Consider the following 21,180-nt stretch of genomic DNA (forward strand, 5'->3'; position numbering starts at 1 on the left):
TCGGGGATGGACTGGGTTCCAGTTCCCAAAGCTCCAAGCAGGCAACCATCGCTTGGGAACATTGTAAAAAAAAATATCTGCCCATATTTTTTTATTTTAAAAGCTGAAAGTGGTCCCGTATGGATGCTTGTTTGGGTGGCCTTGTTGGGGAGGAGTTGGAGAGCCCCAGGAGGGACCAGCTCTGGGAGCATCCTCTGCCGTGGACCCGTCCCCACACCCAGACCCTGCCCACACGGCCAAATTCACAGCGGGACCTTGCCAGGCTTTTCGGGGCAGAAGCTGGGTAAGAGACTTGGCCCGCTCGCCCCGGGGGATTGGGCTGGGGTGGCAGGCTGCCCATCGCCTCCTCTGCCCCTGCCCTGCGCTAATGAGTGAGTTACACAACGAGAAGCTTTTATACTTCATTAATCGGGTCCGGCATCCCAGCCCGCCCCTCCACGCACGCTCCAGCCGACCAGCGGAGCCCTGGCTCCCTCCTTCCCTCTCCTCAGCTGCCTTTCTGTAATGTTTTAATGGGGTTTCTTGCCTGGGTTGTGCTGATTTAATTACAAAGCTGCAGTGAGTTGATGCCTTGTGACGGTCTAATCCCAACCCGGTGACTCTACAAAGCTTTCACCCGGCTTTCTTCCTGCTCCACTCCAGCCTCGCCATCCGTGCTTCTGTCTCTGCCCTGTGCACTGACCCTCTGCGGACGGTTCAGCTTTTCCTTTCCCTGGTGAGTACCTGGGACTTTTTCTACCCAAAATAATTTCGCACTGGAGACTGTAACCCCATAACCTGGCACCTCCAAGGCTGGGATTGCTTTTAGTGCCTGGAAAAAGGGGATGCCTGTCCCTTCGCTGGGAGCTGGAGGGGAAGAGGATGCCCCTGGGAAGTGGATGAACTGGAGCCAAGCATCCCTCGCACAGCCTGGGCTCGGAGCCGATGCTACAGCCCGGCAGGGTCAGGGTCAGGCGCTGGAGGGAGGATGAAGGCAGGTTTCCTCCTCCTCATGCATGGGAACAAGGTGTTTTACCCAGATGGCGTCAGAAAGGTGCTGAAAGGCTCATGGTCCAACCTTGCAGCTGGCGATGGGCTCTGGGCTGGAGCAGCAGGGGCTCAAGCGTTTGGGAAACACCTTGGGGAGAATGGGGCAGTAGAAATAAAAAGCAGTAAAAGCATGAGCTGGCTGCCCACCTGGCCAAAGCTGGGCACTCGCCTCTGCCCGTATGAGGATGGTCTGAGATGAAATGGCACTGGGTGAGCTCATGGGGTTGGGGGTCCCCAACCTCCAGTGGAAAGGCAGAGCCAGAAAAAAAGAATGAAGGTGTCAGATGATCAATACCCACATTTTTAAGCTGCTTGTGCAAACATCCCTGGTGTTTCTCAAAGCTGCCCAGCCTCTGGCAGGCAGGCAGGCAGAGATGCAGGCAGTATGTGATGGAGCTGAGGATGGATGGGGTGTCCCCACCTGAGCAAGAGGGGCAGGGGATGGGGCACAGCGGGGCTGCAGAGGCTGTCAGGATCCCCACTGCTGCTGATTCCTCCTCCCCTCTCCCAGTGTCCTGTGGCTGACAGAGGACAGAGGACGACATGTCTGCGGTTGTGAGTACTGCCCCTGCATCGCCCCGTCCCCCGAGCTCTGAGTATCCCCTCCCTGCAGCCCATGGCGGGGAGCCCGGGTGGCACGCAGCCCGTTCCCATCCCATTGCATCCCCTTGGGTGCAGGCATGGAGGCTCTACCCTTCCCCATAGTCCCCCATCCCAGGAGACCCACGGTGGGGCAGGGAGTTGGGGAGCTGGCTGGGGAGACCCCACATCCTCTCCTCGTCCCCAGACGGGCACCTTCCGCATCGTCTCGGAGGAGGAGCAGGCCCTGCGCACCAAGCTGGAGCGCCTCACCACCAAGGACCACGGCCCCGTCTTCGGGAGGTGTGAGAAGATTCCCCCGCACACCCTGCAGAAGGTGAGGGCGGGCGCGAGGAGCGGGGGGCAGGCACAGCCTGGGGCACCCACTCCTTGGGGGCCACAGGAGACCCTCAAGGGGCTCTTGCCTTTTGGGATGGGATGTGCTTACACCGAAGGGTCTCACTGCGGGGGACCTCGTTGACTCTGCCCTCCCTGTGCTGGGATGCTGCAAGGAGCATTACTGCATCCCTCCAGCTTTTGGGTGCCTAAGTGACCCCCGGGGTGTTTTGGGGTGCACGGGGGGCATTGCTGAGCTGGGCCCCGTCCCTGTTCCCCCCCAGGCGAAGGATGAGCTGAACGAGACAGAGGAGCAGAGGGAGGTGGCAGTGAAGGCGTTGCGCGAGCTGGTGCAGGAGCGGGCGGGCGGCGAGGAGGTGTGCAAGGCGGTGGCCGAGAAGGTGCAGGGGCAGGACGACTCCTTCTTCCTCCGCTTCATCCGTGCCCGCAAGTTCGACGTCCACAGGGCCTACGACCTGCTAAAAGGTGGGGAGGGGTCCCGGGCTGTGATGCTGGGCCAGGACAGGGGTACACATGCACTGGCAGCTCCCAGTCCTGCACTGGTTCCTTCCTGGTCTGGGCTGTGCTGGCAGAGCAGGACCCTGGCATGGGAAGGGGATGAGGAGAGAGGATAAATAGAAAAAGGCAGGGCCCCCCAGCTTGGGATGCAGGGGAAAGAGTTGGGATGGGGAAGGAAATAAATGAGGGTGGTACCAGGCATCCCGCGATGCCAGGACAGTCCCATTCCTTGCTAATGTACTGGACAAAATGGAAAAACAGACACTTTAGGCGGTGGCAGGCTGTTCATTTGTGCAGCAAATCCAGCTGGTTTGGGTTACATCCCCTCAAGACCCCTACGCCCTATGCATGCCATATATACGCCCTATAGATGCCCTATACGTACCTCTACCTACCCCTGTAAGGAGCACCCACCCTGATGCTTTTGTGCACGATGCCTGGTGGGCTCAGCACCCCTGGGAGCCCTTGAGGGCTGGGGGCAGGTTGGGGGGGCTTGTGGGACCCCCTCCCCACATCAGGGGTGACCCCTAGGCGTAGAGAGGGAGAGGAAGAGCAGCCTGGGGAGGGGGTGGCCACCGGCTGGAACCTGCCTGGCTCCAGCTCCGCTCTTCTTTGTGTCAGCTTGGGGGATAATGAGTTCTAATTATCAGCGCTGGCTCCCAGACGAGCTGTTTTGTTTGCCTGCATTTTCCCAGGAGATTCCTTATTTCGTGCCCGCAGGGTGCCAGGAGAGGGGAGCTGGGGGATGTCACCCAAACGGGGAGGAAGGGGAGAAGGGAAATGAGGGGAAAACCAACTTTATCTGCTCAGGGTGCTGGAGAGAAGGCAGGCGTGGGAAGCTGCTGGCATGGGGAGAATAACACCAAGCGCACTGGGGACGGGGCTGAGCTCCTCTCACCCCCTTTGCGGGGAAGGCCTGACCCATGTGGACCCTGGGCACAGCCAGTCGGCAGCTCTTGGACTCAGGACCGGTGTCTCGCCGTCCCCAGCCTGCCTTGTCTCTCGCAGCTTCCCCAGCGCTGCTCTGGCTTCCTAAGGCCGGGCGAGCAGCCGTTGTCCTCCCTGATTTCTGCCTCTCTGCAGGCTACGTGAACTTCCGCCAGCAGTACCCTGAGCTCTTCGACAACCTGACCCCCGAGGCCGTGCGCAGCACCATTGAAGCCGGCTACCCCGGCATCCTGGCCAGCAGAGACAAGCATGGCCGGGTGGTGATGCTCTTCAACATCGAGAACTGGGATTACGAGGAGATCACCTTTGATGAGGTCAGCCCAGCCCAGCCGTCGCTCCCGGAGCGGAGCGGTCCCGCTCCCAGGCTTGTCCTGCTCGGCACGTCTGAGCGCAGCGTCCCTTACACACATGTATACATATGTCCACACGCAGCCTCCAGCCATCCAGGTTGAAGCAAATCTGTAGCCCTTTGAATTTATCCTTCCAGGGAGGGTGGGAGAGCATGGTCCATCCCAAAGGGTTCCCCTTCCTTCCCCCTGATGCAGTGCAAGATGCAGGCCAAATTCAGGGTGTGTATTCCCCAGCCCAGGTAATGCGGGGTGAAGAAAAGCACCACGCCATTAAATCAAGGTGCTTTAGAAAGGACGGTCCCGCAGGGCAGAGGAGGAAACTGAGGCACGAGGCACGGAAAGGGCTTCTTGGCAAAGAGGTCTCCAGGCACGTAACTCACTTCTCCCAGCTCCGTTTTCTGCTCAGCTCTGAATTTGGTCGCAACATATCATTGATTCAGGTCTGAGACACCCCCGGCTTGAAAGGGGAATATGGTGGTTGTCAAGCATCCCCCAAAATGCCCTCCCTGCTCTGAAGTCCTGGGGCTGGCTGTGACAAGCAGGCTGGAATCAAGCAGACCCTGGCTAATGCTCTATGGGACTCTTCCTGGGAACCTCCTGGGGTCTGTGGGAGGTGAGACCTAGTACCAGACCTGCTGTCTCTCCTCTCCATCAGATCCTTCGTGCCTACTGCGTTATCTTGGAGAAGCTGCTGGAAAATGAAGAGACCCAGATCAATGGGTTCTGCATCATTGAGAACTTCAAGGGCTTCACCATGCAGCAGGCATCAGGGATCAAACCCTCTGAGCTCAAGAAGATGGTGGACATGCTGCAGGTGAGGTGGCAAAGTCTGTACCCAGCAGTGGCAGAGTGGGTCCTGGAGGAGCAGAGAGCAGGCAGGGCTAGCAGGGTTTGTGATTTCCACCACACTGACACCAGAAGAAAGCATCATCGGAGAGGCTGTTCCCCATCACATGCTCCTTCCCTTGCCAGCTAATTGGCTTAATCCTGCCAGATGGATTCTATTTTTCCGGCCCCAGGTCCCTGTCCTCTCAAAAGCCCAACCAGAAGCAGTTCCACCACTCCTTGCAGCATCCTACGGCATGGCCTGGAGGCTTTTCCTCACCCTCCTCTCAGCCCAGCCTGGTCCAGGCTGGAGGGAGACTCACAGGCACTCCAGGATTTCTACCCTTGGACCAGAGGCCAAAGACACTTGGCTCTCTCCAGGGAAGGACAGCAGAGATGCAGTCCTTCTTGTGGAGTGGGAGCAATGAACCATCTGGGAGGCTCTTCAGCTTCCCTGGTACTCCTGGGGCTGGGATGGCCGATCGTCTGGGTCAGAACAAAAAAGGGGCCATCAAAGAGAGAAGGGGAGATTGGGCAAGGGGAACCGTGGCAGTGCTGGGGTATCCATTGCTGCCCACCTGGCTCCATGTGGCCAGCACCCTCTGTAATCATTTATGTCTGGGTTTGGGATCCTAGGACTCCTTCCCAGCACGGTTCAAGGCCGTCCACTTCATCCACCAGCCGTGGTACTTCACCACCACCTACAACGTGGTCAAACCGTTCCTGAAGAGCAAACTGCTGGAGAGGGTGAGTGTCGGAAAGGGACCCAGAGGCAGAGGCACGTCCCGGGGTGAAACCGAGCAGCCGGGAAGAGTCACCCTTGTCCTCTGCTGAGGGTTGCTCCCATCTCCCTCTAGGTCTTTGTGCACGGGGAGGAGCTGGAGTCCTTTTACCAGGAGATCGACGCTGACATCTTGCCAGCAGACTTTGGTGGCAACCTGCCCAAGTACGACGGCAAAGCAACTGCAGAGAAGCTCTTTGGGCCCCGCATCGAGGCTGAAGACACGGCTCTCTAAACAGGGGTCCGCTCCTCCTCCCCTGTACAATAGGATCAGAGGTGGCCCACTATCCCCAACCACCTCCTTACCGTAGCTTTGGTTAAATGACTGCTCGTGATGAGGCACTCTGGGCGCGTTGCTCCATGCCTGTCCCTCCCCTCCCCAAACCTGGCAGCGGGCTGCCCGGCAGCTCTGTCCCTCCCAGGCAGAGCATCCTTTCCTCGGGAGCCAGCAGAGAAAGGAGGTCAGCAGCCCTCTCCCGCAGCATGCCCTGGAGCTGCGGTGGGAGGACAGGACAGCGTCTGCTCTGGGAAGGGAGGGCTACAGCGAGGGAGAAATAAAGTGTTTTAACAGCAGAGCTCTGCGGTCCCTTGTGGCATGTGGCAAGGAACAGGGGTGCAGCTTTTTGGGCACAGGCGCTGGCTGCGCTGCTGGTTCAAAGGAGGCCAGGAGTGTCAGCACTTGGTAGGAGACCCCTGTCCCCCCATCACTGACTGCCCTTTGGCACAGGGGCCAAGGAACCGGCCATCTCCATCCTCCATGCATCCCAGAACAAGCTCCACCCCTGCCCGAGCAAGGACCCCCAGTTGTCAGTCATCTGCTCTAACCAGGAAAGAGAAAACAGCCCAAAAGGTGCAAACAAGACCCAAACAGGGGCCCAAGCGGAGCTGCCTCTGTCTCATTCCTGCTCAGCCAGGCAGGCAGGGAGGATGAACAGAGGCTGCAGCAGCCACTACGAGTAGGAGATGGATTTTAACCACAGGACAGTGAAAGACAAGCAGAATGTACCTTCCTAAATCCTTCAAAAGCCTCAGCACAGCTGTTTCTCCTAGCACGGCACTGTGAGAGGGAGCTCTATCAGGGAAGCCCCACCAAAAGCCACCACGGAGGGCAGAGGAGGGTCCTCACCTGGCAAACGAGCTGTGCCTGATGCTAATGCTAATTAGCCCTTGCTAATGTGGAGTCAACAAGACCAGGGTGGGGAGGAGGGAGGCAGAAGTAGCTGTGTCCCAGGGAAGGCAGTCTGTTCTGGTTCATCAACCAGGCATCTCCTCCGAGGAGCTGATTGGATCCCTGTTTCCAGATCGTCTCCTCCTCCCTTGGTAAGCAGTAGGGCTTGGAGAGGAGCAAGGCGCTGGTCTCTGCCCAGGTTACCTTCTTCTCCCTCAAGCCAGTCCCTCAGCGTGCCCCATCTCCCCTCCCTCCCAGCTCTGCAGCTACACACAGGAGCCTTTAATCAGCCAAGCCGAGGACCGGACCCCCAGGCGAAGCCGGCCGAGGTGGAGGGTGCTGACAAGAGCCGCATTCATCAGGGCACTGGCTCAGGCTCAAACCAAACAGGACGTCGGCTCCGAAGCTGTGGGGAGGATGGGGCCCGTCTGGGCAGAGGCGACTGGGGTTAAATCTGTTTTCTCCAGCCTCAGCAGCACGGTGGCTGGTCCACACATGGCGAGTCCCAGCCCGAGGCTGCGCCAACCTTGTGTGAGAGGGAGAGTGAAAGGCACCTCTCTGCTGCCTTTAGCTCCTTACTGTGCAGTGCTGTTCACGAGGCGGGAAGCATCTGGAGCTGTCCCAAGGAAACCATGTGTGACAACCCTACAACCATCAGGCCAGTGCAAACACAACAGCACAGCTTGCTTGGGAGACAGAGCAACTGCAGCTCACTTGTAAAAACAAAAAAAGACAAAAAAACCCCCCCATACGCACAGCCGGGAGCACCATGCTGCTGCCTCTGGGATTGGGACTGGGACAGCCATAGCTCTTGGGAGGTCCCTGTGGCTGCTCACCACTGCTGGGACACATTGTCAGCCAGCAGCTTGCTTTGATGGCGAGACAGAGAACAGCACAGCAAACAGAGCAGGGAGCATGATCCGTGATCCATGCTGGCCTCAGCTTCCCCCCAGAGTGACTCTGACCGAGCCAGGAAGGAGTTTTGAAGTAGATCTTTAAAAATAGATCTAACAGCTAAATCACAATGGCCAATAACCTAGAGATGGAGCCCGAAACACTGCCTCCCACAGAGCAATTCTCATTACAGGGGAACAGCAGCGATGGTCCTGGCCCAGCCCAGCTGCCCCAGCAGCCCTCCAGTTCCAGTTACCCTCCGCATCTGTCTCGCTTGGTCTGTAGGTAAAAAACCACGCATTAGTGAGCTCTTAGCATCAGTCAAGTACTGCTTTTGGCAGGGCTTTTCTACGCCCTAGGCTCAAACAAGCGGTTGACTCCTCAGATGTCAGTGTCCCAGCCAGAGTTGCTGTTGTGGTTTTTTTTTCTGCCAGCTACTGAAAGATTAGGAACTCCACTCAGTCTGATGATTTCTCCAGAGACTCGTGACCAAAAGCTTTACCGCACGCTGCAGGAAAGCTGTTGTCCCAAAGGAGAGTCCTACCACACGCTGCAGGAAGGGCCAGAGCTAAGCCCTGTGCCCTGCTTCAGGTCTTAGTCCTGGCACAGCCATAGGTCTGGCTCTGGAGGAGCCCCCCAGCCAGCGACCTAGTGATCCTGGGAGAACCTGGGGGCTGACACAGGGCTGTCACAATCCACTCTTGTCCACCAGCAAAAATAGCCCTTCTTCAGCATTTTCAGGACAGGCATTTAGTTTTTTAAGCTGACGCCATCTCCATTCTCCACTACAGAGGCATCAAGGACCTCTCTTAGCCATAAGACAAAAAGCAACTAAGAAAGGCTTGAGCATCACTAGGGCTTGTGTCACATACTGCAAGGGAGAAAGGGGAGAAGAAGATCAAGTCCACACCCAGCTAGCTCCCCAAGCTGAGCCTTAGGGAAGGCTGAGCTGCCAGCCTCTGTCAACTGCCAAGCAAGCCACATGCTCCTTAGCTCAAGAGCCTGCTAGACCCCCCATGCTCAGCCACCAGGCCAGCCCCAACAGACGTAAGAGCCAGGGCAATTGTTAGATGCTCCTATATATAGCAGGAATTGTTAAGAGTGACATCTCTCTGGAGGCTTTCTGCAGCAGCCCTGTCCTTGTTCTACACTCTGGAACACAACAGAGGCAGAGGAAGGCTCCAGCTGGAGATGGCAGTGGTGGCAGGGGCTGGCACACCATCCAGGCGTTGTTACATACAGCCCCTGTGCAGTCTTGTCATTTATCTACTTGACACTCACTTCAGCAGGCAGCAGAGCCAGGTCTTTGAGAGGTGGGCATAGAAGCTGCAACTGCTGAAAGGAGTGAAAGGTGGAGAAGACGCCCCCTACACTGCCACCCCTCTTGTTCTCCCCACCCCAGAAGTACGGAAGGAGTGCAAGCTTGAGGTTTCTCCCTCAAAGGAGGGGGTCATTCATATTTCCTAGAACAATTAGAGTCCTTGCATTTACCACTAGAATAGCCAAACTAGTGGGTCAAAACATAGAGGCAACACCAGAGTTCATGAAATAGGAGTTACTGACAAAGGTTGTCCTGTCTGGAAGTGAGGGAGCAGCAAGCCAGCTCCTGCCTTGGTGTGTACCATGAGGATGTAAGGACAGCCTTTCCCCAAGGCAGGCTTCATTTAGACAGCACTAGTGAACAGAAACTAACATCTAATACTAATTCACATGTAAGGGCTGGGGCTAAAGGGTTCCTCCTTTAGCTAATCCAAATCTCATAACCGAGGGAACATGTTCAGATACTCATAGGTGCATTTTAATCAGTATTGGGAGACCTTATTGCAGCCTTTCAATACTTAAAAGGGGCCTACAAGAAAGATGGGTATAGTCTTTTTAGCAGGGTCTGCTGAGACAGGACAAGGCGTAATGGTTTTAAACTAAAGGAGGGTAGATTTAAACTAAACACAAGGAAAAAAATTTTCCCAATGAGGGTGGTGAAACACTGGAACAGGTTGCCCAGAGAGGTGGCAGACGCCCCATCCTTGGAAACATCCAAGGCCAGGCTGGATGGGGCTCTGAGCAACCTGATCTGGTTGTAGATGTCCCTGCCCATTGCAGGGGGATGGACTGGATGGCCTTTAAAGGTCCCTTCCATCCCAAAGCGTTCTATGATTCTGTGATTCCCTTGTCGGCCCAGTATATTCCCACATCAGATGATCCTCTCCCCAACTGCAGAGGAAGGGAGCAGGAAAGCATGGCTGCTGTGCCTGCCAGGAGTGACAGCTGGACTTCATCACCCAATAATATTGCACACAGTCACTACATGTAGCACTGACTTCAATAAGTCCTTTATTTTTAAATAAAGAAATCCCACTGAATCAAAGATAACAAAATTACATTTTGTTTTGCAATAACCTCCATTTTACACCACACAGAAGAACAAAAATTAAAGAAAAAAATCAGACACTTTTTTATATATTTATATATATAATTTTAAAGGTAAACATCAGCAGATATAGAAAAATTGCATTGCTAATTGCAAATCATCTCCCCTGCAGCTGTCAGCTCCAGAGAATCTGACTCAGAACATGGCAGCGTGGAGGGCGCCTCAGTACACAAGCTTTGTCAGGGCAGCATTTAGAGATGGTTCCAGAGTGTAATTTTGCCAATTTGAAAATATTTTCATAGTAAACTGCTCACCAAGAACATTAGAAGTCACTCAGCCTGTTCTAACACACTTGCATGGGCAACACAAGAATGACACAGGTCTGTCCTTCCTGAGCTCTCCACACACCTCTTCGGCTTGGGATTTTCAGAGAAAGGGGTTATGCTTTCTCAAGAAGAATGTCTAGTGATCTGTCACTGGGAATTATGGTCAAGCTGTCAAGTAACACAATGAGAAAACATGCTCCTTTGGAAAGCTGCTGACTTGGGCTACGCAGTAGGGTTTGGTTATATCAAATACAAGTGGGTTTTGTTTGGCTTTTTTTTTTTTTTTTCCAAGACTTCCCAGTTGGCAGGAGCCATGAGAAGGGTCAACATCCCAGTAGAGCTATAGTAGAGATCCTAGAAGAAAGTATCTAATCAATATCTAATTGATATTGAAGAAAGTATCTAATCTCTTGCATGACCAGAGATAGACAATGCAAGCTTGTCATTCAGACAAAAGCAAAAAGGCTTTGTGTAGAGCCACCTTGTGGGATCGGGCTCCTTACTGCATTAAAACTACCTGGGTTAGGCAAGGCCATTGAGTGAGAAGGAAAGGAAAGCCTTTATCCACAAGTGATGCGGGGTTGGAGCTTTTGGAGAGTGTTATCAGATAGACTTGGAAAAGGTTGTTCAATACAGCAGAGCCAACCTGATAAATGCTGCCCTGGATTGCATTGTGTGTCCATTGATTAACCAGCAAAACCAAGTATACAGATGTTCAGAATGCAATGGTTCAGGATAACCCTAGAAACCCTTCCACCACAGCACAAAAAGCTGGCAACTGCTTTGACTCATTGATGGCACTTATCCCTAAGCTCTCCCAACAGCTAAGAAAGTCCAGGCCATTGTAACAGACGCTCCCAGTGATAAAAGGGGTACAGTCACAAGACACCCCTTCCTTGGGGTGGTGTTGCTATGAGAAAACTCAGCAAGTCCTCACATGAAGGAGAGCTGCTTGCTTTTCACCTAGAAGCCATGAAGGAGACACTGCTTCGAGTCACTGGGGCTCCAGGACCTACCCAACCAACAGACCCACCAAAGGAATAAGGACACATGGAGCAAGACTCAAGCCAGAAACAAGGTGCTCTTCACAACAAAGGACTGATACATACAGCACAAGGCTAGGGCCTTTTCTGATCTTCTTGAAAAAGGCTGTGAAGAATTTCAATAAGCTCCAGACAGGCGTAATATTACTAGAAAAACCTGGAAGCAATTCAGGTGACTAAGCTGTTTGGCAATTAAATCCTGAAGTTGCTACTCTCTGCTTTTTCTTTTGAGATGTAGTCACTTAGGCAATCTACCTCCAGCTATGCTGCTGGAGACTTAATAGACATAAGAAATTTGGGATTGTAAGGTAACAAGTCACATATTAAGCAAAGCAAACCCTCCTTCTATGACTCAATCCCTACTGCTAGAGGAGCTGAGAGCTGAAAATGATCCACTGCTCATACATATTATTTTAAGCCTTAAAATTAATTTATTTTTAAGACTTCCCAGTTGGCAGGAGCCATGAGAAGGGTCAACATCCCAGTAGATCTATAGTGGAGATCCTAGAAGAAAGTATCTAATCAATAGACTGTAGCTAGTTGTAGGCTGCCCACAAAGGTCTTGTAAGTCAGCACACCTGCACAGTGTACATTACCAGAGTTGTCTCACTACCTAGTGTCTGAAAATTCATTTACTAAAGAGCAGAGCCCCAAAAGCTCCGACAGAGCTGTTACTGAAGTCTCTAGATATGCTGATGCCAAGGGAGGAGGAGAAAAAGGGCAAGGCACCACGTGTCAAAGGGCTGTGGTCTAGGAACTTGTGGCAGACCCAGGACAGATGACACACAGGTAGCTAAATTCAGTACTGGAGCTAACAGTTCCCAACATCTTTGCTTAATGCCCTATCTTTGTAACCTATATCTTCATAAACAGCAACTGCAGAAAAACACTCAGAAAAAGACTGCAAGGAAGTTCAAGTGTCTGTCTTTACAGTGCAACTACAACACTGTCAGATCCACCTGAAAAAACCTTCAATTTAGAAGCAAACCAACATTAAAAATGCTGGCAGATCTGATGTAGTGGAAGCTGCAAGTTCCTTGTGTTCAGTAAGAGCGAGTCCCAGCTGCTCGCCTACAAGCTTCAGATCTCTCCAGACACTGACAAAGGTGATGGTTGGACCAGCCTAACCAAACAGTAATAGTTCTGCAAATTGCTATCTGACTGAGAAAGTCCTTAGGGTTTATGTTCAAGTGCTACTTACATCCAGTGACGGGAGAGAGGTGTGTATACCACGAGACTACCTGTGGGAAGAGCTCTGCTAGTGCTTTTTCTAATCCCAGTTTGAAACTAAACAGAGCACATGACAGATTCATCATGCTGTAATCTTGAATTGCGCTATCAGACTACCCTGTAATGATATAAATTCAACAACTTCATGTGTCCTGACAAGAGATGAAAAAGATGACTTCGCCTCTAAGACTTAAAAATTCGGATTGCATTTAAGGTTGAATTCACTGGGCAAACGAAGACCACCTGCTCACATCACAAGACTAGTATTTCAGGAGAGAAGAGTATTTCAGATTAGGATTGGACAAAGTCCCATGCATCTTGGGGCACCGGCTCTAGGTATCAGTTGCCAGTCACTGTCAGCAGCAAGATTCAATACAGGATTCCCTTTAGGTAACATGTACTGCAGCTTAACTTTCTCCTCTCCCAATTCCCCAAGATCTCTAAGTTACTACTGCAAGTCTGACACCATGAGTCTTGCTTTGAGAGCAGCAAATTGTGTGGGATGGGGAGAATAGATTTTTCACTGCTTCCACCTACAAGCAGCTTAGTAAGCTGAACCTCAGGCTTCAGAAGCCTTGCACAAACAAGCTGTGACAAAAGCTCTTCTTCCCCAAACCGGCTAGAATTAGTTGGTCAAGTCACAAGTGGTTTGAACAGCTGTAGATGCAATTACAAAGTGCAAAAACAGGTCAAAGGAACAAGACCTGTAATATGGAGACCCATATTACTTCTGTAGTTGAAAGTTTCAGAAAGTCCACAGCATCGGCACTTCTGAAGTACGAAGGCTTGGGTTGCAGGGCAGGAAGGAGTATTCCTCGAAAAGACCATCTAACTTTAAAGCAAGATCTCTATTTGATTAGACAAAGCTACAGCTCCTGCTGCTTTGAGAATTGCCTAGTTGCTCACCTCATTTTAGAAGACTTGCTTAAAAATGCGTCATTGATTGACTGTCCATCTGCTGTAGTGAAATCAGTTTGAAGTGAAGGTACATTTGACAAGAAGGTAGCTTCCTCATACCTCAGAAATAGAAAAACCTGTTTGAAAGCCTGGTCCGTCAAGAATGATCTTCTTTACAAAACAGAAGGAAGAATATTTTTTCCAAGAAAAAGCTTCCCAGGACAAAAAGCTCCACTTCCAGAGAGACTGGCATGATTTGGCCAAAAAGCAGGGGCAAAACACTTGCTTTGCCTCAGCATTAACCTTCCCAGACAGTATCGAGCCAGTTCTCACCCTCCTGACTTTCACATTCTGGGCCGGTCAACCGCTGAACTTTTCTGCCAGTCTGGGTTCCTGGGAAGGAAGGCAAACCTTCAGTTGCTTGAGGAGCTGGGTGGAGAGCCCCTGCTTTTGATAAGGCTCTCAGGTTGACAAAGGCAGATATTTTGCTCTCAAAGGAGGTCAGACACACACTGACCTTTCTTTCATAGGTATCCACATGTTGGGTCTTATGATGGGCTCTCTTCACTTCAACAGGAGTATCGGTACCAAGGACAACTTCTGCTCCTCTAGAGCTATCTGAAGTTGATACCCATCTCAGCAGAGTAAAGCTGGATTGAGGAAGGACACATGAAGCACAGGAAGGGCAGTTTTGTTTCCTCAAGGCAGAGAGCCATGACCTGTGTAAGCTACAGCTGTAGTATACTATGAAAGCTGAAACACTTCTAAAGTTGTAACCCACTGGAGATAAAAACCATATCCCCCTACACACCTAAATTTATACTGTATCTATTTGATGTGTACAAGTGTTGTTTGCACTCCACTTCTGTTGAAGTGAGAAGATATTTAAGTCATATCCAATGAATATTACATGAACAGCTACTTAAGCAAAAATCTGAAATGTCTTATGACAGATTTTAGTGATATACAGATGCAGTATGAATAAGAGGATAACAACATAGAGACAAGATATCCATCAGCTAAGAATATCCTTGCTAACTGATGCCCTAAAATAGTTCTTAAGGAACAGCCACAAGCATGGCCAAGTCTTGCTATAGCTTTACTTGGTCACATTTTTTCTTTGATGAAAAAAGGAAACCTGGATTTACTAAGGAGGAGAATGTGCAGATATCCACAGTTCATTGTAACAGGCCAAGGTGTCTGGCCTAAGGCAAATGAAAGGAATTTCCTGATATGATAATGCACCTTTGCTACAATAGTTAATTATTGCTTTATTAAAACAAAATCCCACCTCTCCAACCTACTGAAGTTCAGGGACAGGGCGGTCCAGAAGGCTTGTTCCCCCATTTTACCAGACTGAAGTCTTGCAGCTTGTTTTGCCCTTAAGCTATAAACTAAAGTGCCTGGAACACAGACCAAGGCTGAAGCAATAAAGTGCTAATTGATGTGGGAAGTGTGACAGGAAAAGAACTTCACTGACACTGTGATAAAGTCGTCCTAAGGATGGATTAATGAGACTACAATATTGACAGAACAAACAGTGAAGAAAAAAAAAAAAAAAGATTTTGACCACAAAGTTTCAGTCTCCAGATTGTCATGGGACAACTTTCCTTCCAGGGGATAGACTAGAGTCTTTAATAACAATCTTGGCACACACCATAACAGCCACTTGAGGGAAAAGCACAAGTGAGTAGGCATCTTTCCTGCAAACAGCTTTCACGCTTCACTTCACACATTAAAACTAAAAGAGGATGTCTGGGCATGGAAAAGGAATTCAAGTGAGGAAGAGCCCAGTGTCTTACTGGAGCCAGTAATCCTACGACGTTTACATAGATATGGAAGTAGTTAGCCATGCAAAAATATAATTTTAATTGCACAGGGCTAGAGACATCCAGTTCCCCATCAACTGTAAGGCAAGTCATGTGTCTGAAAACCATTTGATGCTTTGAAAGCTAAGGGGAAGAATTTTGGTATGATTTACCTTGACATAAGGGGAGTAAATCTAAACAGATACCTTCCTGCCCAACAAATTAATCCCTAACAGAGTACATAATTCTCTATGAAATATTCTTAAAAACAGATTGAGCTCACAGAAAGATCCTACAGATTCACTGGTTTCCATTTGGAAGCCAGAGCCAGCTTTAAAAAGCCCTGGGTCAAAGCAAAAAAACCCAGTACTTAAAAGATGACTACATTTAAAATGAGGCAAAGATGACAAGAAGGTGACTGTTCTGGTCTTGGTGTGAGAACATGTTTACATAGAAACATTAACTGGTATTACCAGCCTGCAGCTATTCCCTACAGGGAGTCCCAGCATAAAGACATCGCAATCCACAGATAGCTGAAGCATGGAAAAGTTAAGTATCTTTAAAATGATGCACTTGTGTAAGTGCATTCCTAGGAACTAAAAGGCTTTCCTTGAGATGGTGCAAGGCTGGAACTCCCCTTGCAGTCAAGCATCTGTTTTTTCTAAGCCACATTTTAGTGGCTTACAGACTGAACCACTCACCGGCTTGTGGCTTGGTGTAGGGTTTTTCCAGCACCGGGACAGAGAACAGTCTCATACTTACCCTGTCATCTACACCTAAACAAGTGCTGCAGATCAAGTTTTTGACCAGCAGGTGAAGAGATTTTGACACTTGAAACTTCTGCTATATTAAAGCAAGCAGTCTTTAGCTCAATAACCCTGTAACAAGTCACAGTCAGCAACCTAATTCTTCAAGCAGAGCAGTAAATTACAAACCCAAGTGACTATATATGCAAAGATACTCTGATCAGATATTAACCTCTGCTTTAACTCCACTTTGGAAGAAAACATTGTGATCAAACCCCAGCCATAGGATATCAAGGAGAATGGAAACCTGAAGCAGCAGGTGAGGGAACAAGATGTTCCCAAAGGGGGAGATTTACTGAAGTGATCCAGAGTATTTGGGTCAATTACTCCTGGCCAGATACAGCCTGCTCTGTGTCCGAGCAGTGAGACTTTGTCTTCTCCCACTGACAGATGGCATTGGCATACTGTACCACAAGCTTATCCATCCAGGTAAGAGGTTCTGGGAATAGTACAGACCCCTCAAAAAATCCCAGGTGGCCTCCATGAAGGGGCAGCACATGCATGACATTTTCCCGTTTCTCTGTAAAACAAAAGGAGGCACAAAATTCCAGAAAGTTAACATCTTGGAGCTGAAAATGAAACTATCCCAAGTCATGATAATCAACTCTATCCTTCGCATAGCATCTGAACTAAAGGAGCAATCATGTGTAGGAAGCAGAAATGCACTGACAAAGGCCATGGCTACCTTGAAGTCGAAAGCACATAACCTTACCGCTTCACAGAACAGGACAGTCTGCAGGAACCAACCCCAGCCAGTACAAGAGGGTTGCCCAAGAAATGCAACACCTGCATTGCTGTAAGAATGCTCATTCTTTAAGGAATGAACATCTTTAACTCACGTACACTGGAGCTAGAACTGTTAGCATCGTGTTGAGCTGTACTGTCAGAGCTTTGGTGCATCAGCCACCTTGTTCCACATACAGTGAGAAAACCCCTGTGCTTGCTTCTGTCTGGAAGCAGCTGTGGATGAATTCTCTGCTCACAGCCTTCAACCAGGAAAAGAATGAACCCTGCTTCTCTCCCTATGCACCCGCTATTTGTGTGACGAAGCAGCAGCCAGCTCCCTCTTCTGAGCTTCTAAAGGTAATTTGCCTTTTTTTTTCTTGGCTGAAGAGACAGCTCACAGAACTCCTTTCCAGGGAGAGATCCTAGTTCAGTACCAAATAACACAGCTATGCATGTGCCCCGCTCAGCTCTTCATCAGCAAAGGGGGCTGCTCATCTGTACTTAATCAAGACTATCACAATAACAACCCACCTTTCTACTAAATCCCAGTGAGGAATGAAGACATGAGGAATAATTTTTCCATTCAAGAATGTAACCTGAATGTAACCTGCTGGCTATCAACACAAGCCAAAACAGCAGAAGGTGCCTGAAAGGACTCAAGTTTTTTCTGCTCAAGGTTAGCCTTGTTAGTTCTAACTTAGTACACCTCCCAGAGGATTACAGATATAAGGAGGCTAGTCAAGCTGCTTTGAAATCATGGATCATGATGTGATAAGGAAGCTGCAGGCACACAAATACGCACAGCTGGAGCAGACTGCTTCAACATACCTGAAAGAGCTCTTGGAATTGATAGAAGACTCTCATGCACAAGAGGGTCATCAGCAGCATTAACCAACAGAAGAGGAACATAGATCTGCATCAAGAAACATGGCACGAAAGGAAAAAAACCCAAAAAACCAGTAAGAGGTTGGTATTTAAATTTCAATCTACCAATTCTAAAAGCATCTTAGCTTAACTCAAGACATCTTATTTCAGAATTGCCCTGTACCTGGAAAAGCATCAGAAAAGCAGAAAAAGTCGAAATTTAAGACTGGTGGCTTCTCACCAATGGAGTACTTTGGAGCACTTGATTTTATTTTTTAACTCAGTTGTATGAAAGGGGCAGGGGTGCATCAGAACACATACAGATTGAGTCACAGATCTTCCCCGTTCTCAGAATTCAAATAGCTACACCCTTTTTTGCTCTGTATTGCTTCGTGCATCAGGCAGCTAGTGCCAGCTCTGTTATGGACACCTTGGTTAAAGTCCAGGAAACTCCCTTGGAACATCTCCATCCTCTGGCTCAGTACATCAAGGAGGAATTAATCTTCCAGCTCCACTTCTGCAAAACTTTGGTCTGCTAAGTATCTACCTGCTAGATAGTGTCCTGAGTCTCTTCCACAGTGTAAGTCTTTCTTCTTTGAAACTGCAGGCTCTACGCCACCACCCATTTCCTACCTTATCCTCATGCACTCAGAGCAGTTCAGCTGAATGCGTGGCTTTATATAGATCACTTGGGTGCTACTACTTGTCGGTTATAAGCTCTTAAGAGCCCAGAGTGTTTTGCCCCAGTATTAGAGGCAGCAAGAACTGAAATCCCACTCCAATACACCGTGTCTGATTATTTCTGAAAATCCCAGCTAAGACAGCTGTGTATAGGTATCAACAACAGAAACCACGGTGCATTTTATCTCCAGTAGGAAAATGAAGGTACAAGAGCAGTCTCTATTGCAGGAGCTTACCCTGTGCAAGTAATGCAGGCAGCTTTCTTCTTCATAGTATTCCTTCAGGGAACTGTAGCCATGGAACTTCCTGAAATAGAGAAGACTGTCATTGCAATCATCTGCTTCTAATACCCACGTGACTCTTACTTTCAAGTGAGGACATATATGCAGAGATAGGAATGATGCTTCAATTTTCATGGACAATGCTTTTTTTCCACCCAGTGTCTCTGCAAAAAACTCCCCTTTGCCAGCACATGCCTTTACGCTTTTTGTGCTTACTCAAACATTGTGATAGCACAGGCAAGTTATACATGCAAGTTGAAGTCTAGCAGCCTTCAGCACATTTCTTTTGAAGTATCCCATTTCACTTAAGTAATTGTACATATGGAAGAAAGAAAAAGTTATGATCTGGTTCACCTTTACCTGAAAGCTTTTTCAAATACAAAACCACCACAGTTTATGAACCTCAAACATATTGGACAAAAGAGCCTGCTTACAAGCCACCCAGAATTCACTGTGGTTCCAGTTCTTTGCCAAATCCTTAGCTCTCCATCCCAAACCAAGAATTCAGTAAACCTACACTCAAGTGCTTCCTTTTTTTTTTTTTTTTTTTTTACGTGAGAGACAACATAGCTGTTGGCCCAAACTAGAAAGGCCTCAAGAATGAGGGACAAGTAGGGAGATTTCCCTAGGAATGGCTTTTAAAAAGCAGCCAGCAATTCTCCCAGTCTGCCAAAAGTGTTACAGCTGTATAGCCAACAGGTTATACCTTCATTTTGGAAAGGTGTCAATGCCCGATACGGAACATGCCATGGTACAACCACTGCCACTGAAGAAAGTATTATGTTTTCAAGGACACAGGCAGTAACATGCTACTGCTTAATAAAGCAGAGAGCTTAATTTAGGTGTTAGAATGACAACTAAAAAAAGGTTGTATCATCTCAGCCAACCCTAATGTTTATTGAGAAGGCAGGAGTAGATTTTTGGGGAAAGGTTTGTTTCAAAATTCAAGCAGGGCTAAGGACATTCATGAGCAATTCTGAGCCACTTTCCACATTCTGCACTGTTTTTTGCTGAGCTTGCAGCAGAGCTGGCATCTTCCTACGTTATTGAAGGCTGCAGGTTCAGACTTACTGATAAATAAATGCCTCCTGGATGATTTTACAGAAGCTGTAACTGTCAATAGTAAGTTCTTTTTTTTTTTTTTCTCCTGTTAAGTTTTATTCAATGTGAAGGCAAGGAAGAATTTCTGAGGTTGTCAGCACTGTATTTCAGCAGATTCCTACAGGCACAGCAAGGGGCATGCAAGAGCAACACTTGAAAGAGAAGGTACTTTCAGAGATCTACACAGGATCAGAGAATCACCCTTCATACCTCATAACGTTATCATCAATCTGCATAAGGGATGTTGCTGTATAGAGTTTGCTCAGATCAGCATCTGACAGGCTTTGTGGCTTCTTCATGTTGTTATCTCCAAAAAGAACTTGCCTGAAAGAGTAACATCAAAAAAACCATCCAAATAACATAACAAGGGCAGCAAAGCCATGACCTGTTCAAGGACAGCTAAGTTTATCAAGTCTGACAAGATAAGAAGTGGGCTACATATACAACATGAGGCTTTCTTGGGAACAAGTGCAGCTTATTTGTCCACCTCCCTTTGCAGCAAGGCATAACAGAGACCCTAGCAGCCTCTTTATAGAAAAAATGTTTTCCTGTTTTCCTGTTTTACTGAAAAACTGCATGAGGGGCCTCTAAAAAGAGTCTTCCCAGGACAGACAGCGCTAAGGCTATTTGGAACAGAGGCTGGGTTAGAGGGAGGGTCCTTTGGCATCAGACCAAACTCGTGGGTGGCTCGGTGAGAGCACTAGCAGTCCTGGGCATAGCATCTCCTTCACCATCTGGTCCTAAAGTCTCCCCAGCACAGATATTAGGTTAGCTCACACAGCAGAGATTACTTGGGGCATTACCTTAGCAGAAAGATATTTACTATGGACACTTGTCATAATTAGTTATTGCCCTCAGGAGAGGATGTGTTTCTTTACCAGAACAAACTGCTCCGCTGACAGATAGAACAAAAACCACAAGCTGGAAAGGGGTTTTTATTCCCTTTCAGAGGCAGCTGCAGGGCAGAGTAGGAGGGAGGCTAGGTTTGATTTGGGGGAGCGGCCTTAGAGCACAAGTGATTATGGAAAAAAAAGTTTACTTAACAGACTTGCCTTTGAGCCAGCACTGGCTTTTTCTGGGTTATGAATTTAAGTACCTTTTAATGGGGGCTTACCTAACTTCACATGTTAAATTTGGTCAAGTTGTCTAAATATTTGTCAATCTGGAATGAATTACGTGGATCATCCTACATATCAGCTGCCCTAATTCCTTCTACAAGTGTTTCATACCGCACAGGAGTGTAAACAATGAACCAAAAGTTTGCAAGTGACACATGCTCTTAATTGGAATGGGTCTTAGATATTCCCCTCCTTCTCCCTCGAGTCAGGCAAGTTCAAATATACATAGATGAGGTACTTACACATTTATTGCCTTAGAAAGAAGTACCCAGAGAACTTCTGATGGAGGAAAGAACAACATTGAGCATGTCACTTGTTGAACAAACACATTCCTTTGATATGCGAGAGCCACAGATCACAACAGCAGCACAGGATCCTACAAGTACACTTGCACTCCAGGAAGAGCAACACTAAGTATTTTGCTGGCTACATGTTCTTTCTATAGGAACAGCTAGAATCCAGAGCTACAGTTTGACTATTTGCTTATTTGATAAGCAGCAGC

At 48.9% G+C, this 21,180-nt stretch overlaps 2 protein-coding genes across 4 annotated transcripts in view; one reads left to right on the forward strand and one right to left on the reverse strand.

Moving 5' to 3' along the window:
- Positions 1–605: 605 nt before the first annotated feature.
- Positions 606–5,897, forward strand: RLBP1 (retinaldehyde binding protein 1). Its single transcript, XM_009470076.2, has 8 exons — positions 606–715; positions 1,541–1,584; positions 1,817–1,945; positions 2,229–2,430; positions 3,547–3,725; positions 4,417–4,575; positions 5,223–5,333; positions 5,444–5,897. Exons 2-8 carry the CDS (start codon positions 1,573–1,575, stop codon positions 5,600–5,602), a joined length of 951 nt encoding a protein of 316 aa, XP_009468351.2. The 5' UTR covers positions 606–715; positions 1,541–1,572; the 3' UTR covers positions 5,603–5,897.
- A 3,840-nt stretch (positions 5,898–9,737) lies between these two features.
- Positions 9,738–21,180, reverse strand: part of ABHD2 (abhydrolase domain containing 2, acylglycerol lipase) — a 42,925-nt gene continuing 31,482 nt past the window's right edge. For all 3 annotated transcript variants that reach the window (XM_087744026.1, XM_087744027.1, XM_087744028.1), the window contains exons 8-11: positions 19,771–19,884; positions 18,415–18,484; positions 17,462–17,546; positions 9,738–16,427 (exon numbers count right to left, since the gene is read on the reverse strand). In XM_087744026.1, the coding sequence (XP_087600152.1) occupies positions 16,231–16,427; positions 17,462–17,546; positions 18,415–18,484; positions 19,771–19,884 (466 nt within the window). In that variant the 3' untranslated portion in view covers positions 9,738–16,230. The remainder of the gene's footprint in view (positions 16,428–17,461; positions 17,547–18,414; positions 18,485–19,770; positions 19,885–21,180) is intronic.

The sequence above is a fragment of the Nipponia nippon genome, unplaced genomic scaffold (genome assembly GCF_047370975.1).
Source record: "Nipponia nippon isolate SJK-2023a ecotype South Korea unplaced genomic scaffold, ASM4737097v1 scaffold_9, whole genome shotgun sequence".
In the NCBI taxonomy this organism is placed as follows: domain Eukaryota; kingdom Metazoa; phylum Chordata; class Aves; order Pelecaniformes; family Threskiornithidae; genus Nipponia; species Nipponia nippon.

Excerpts from the sequence above, each read along its gene's own strand:
- RLBP1 (XM_009470076.2), top strand. Across the intron at positions 2,431-3,546 it reads GGCCTACGACCTGCTAAAAG|GCTACGTGAACTTCCGCCAG; the intron begins GTGGGGAGGGGT and ends GCCTCTCTGCAG. Across the intron at positions 3,726-4,416 it reads AGGAGATCACCTTTGATGAG|ATCCTTCGTGCCTACTGCGT; the intron begins GTCAGCCCAGCC and ends CCTCTCCATCAG.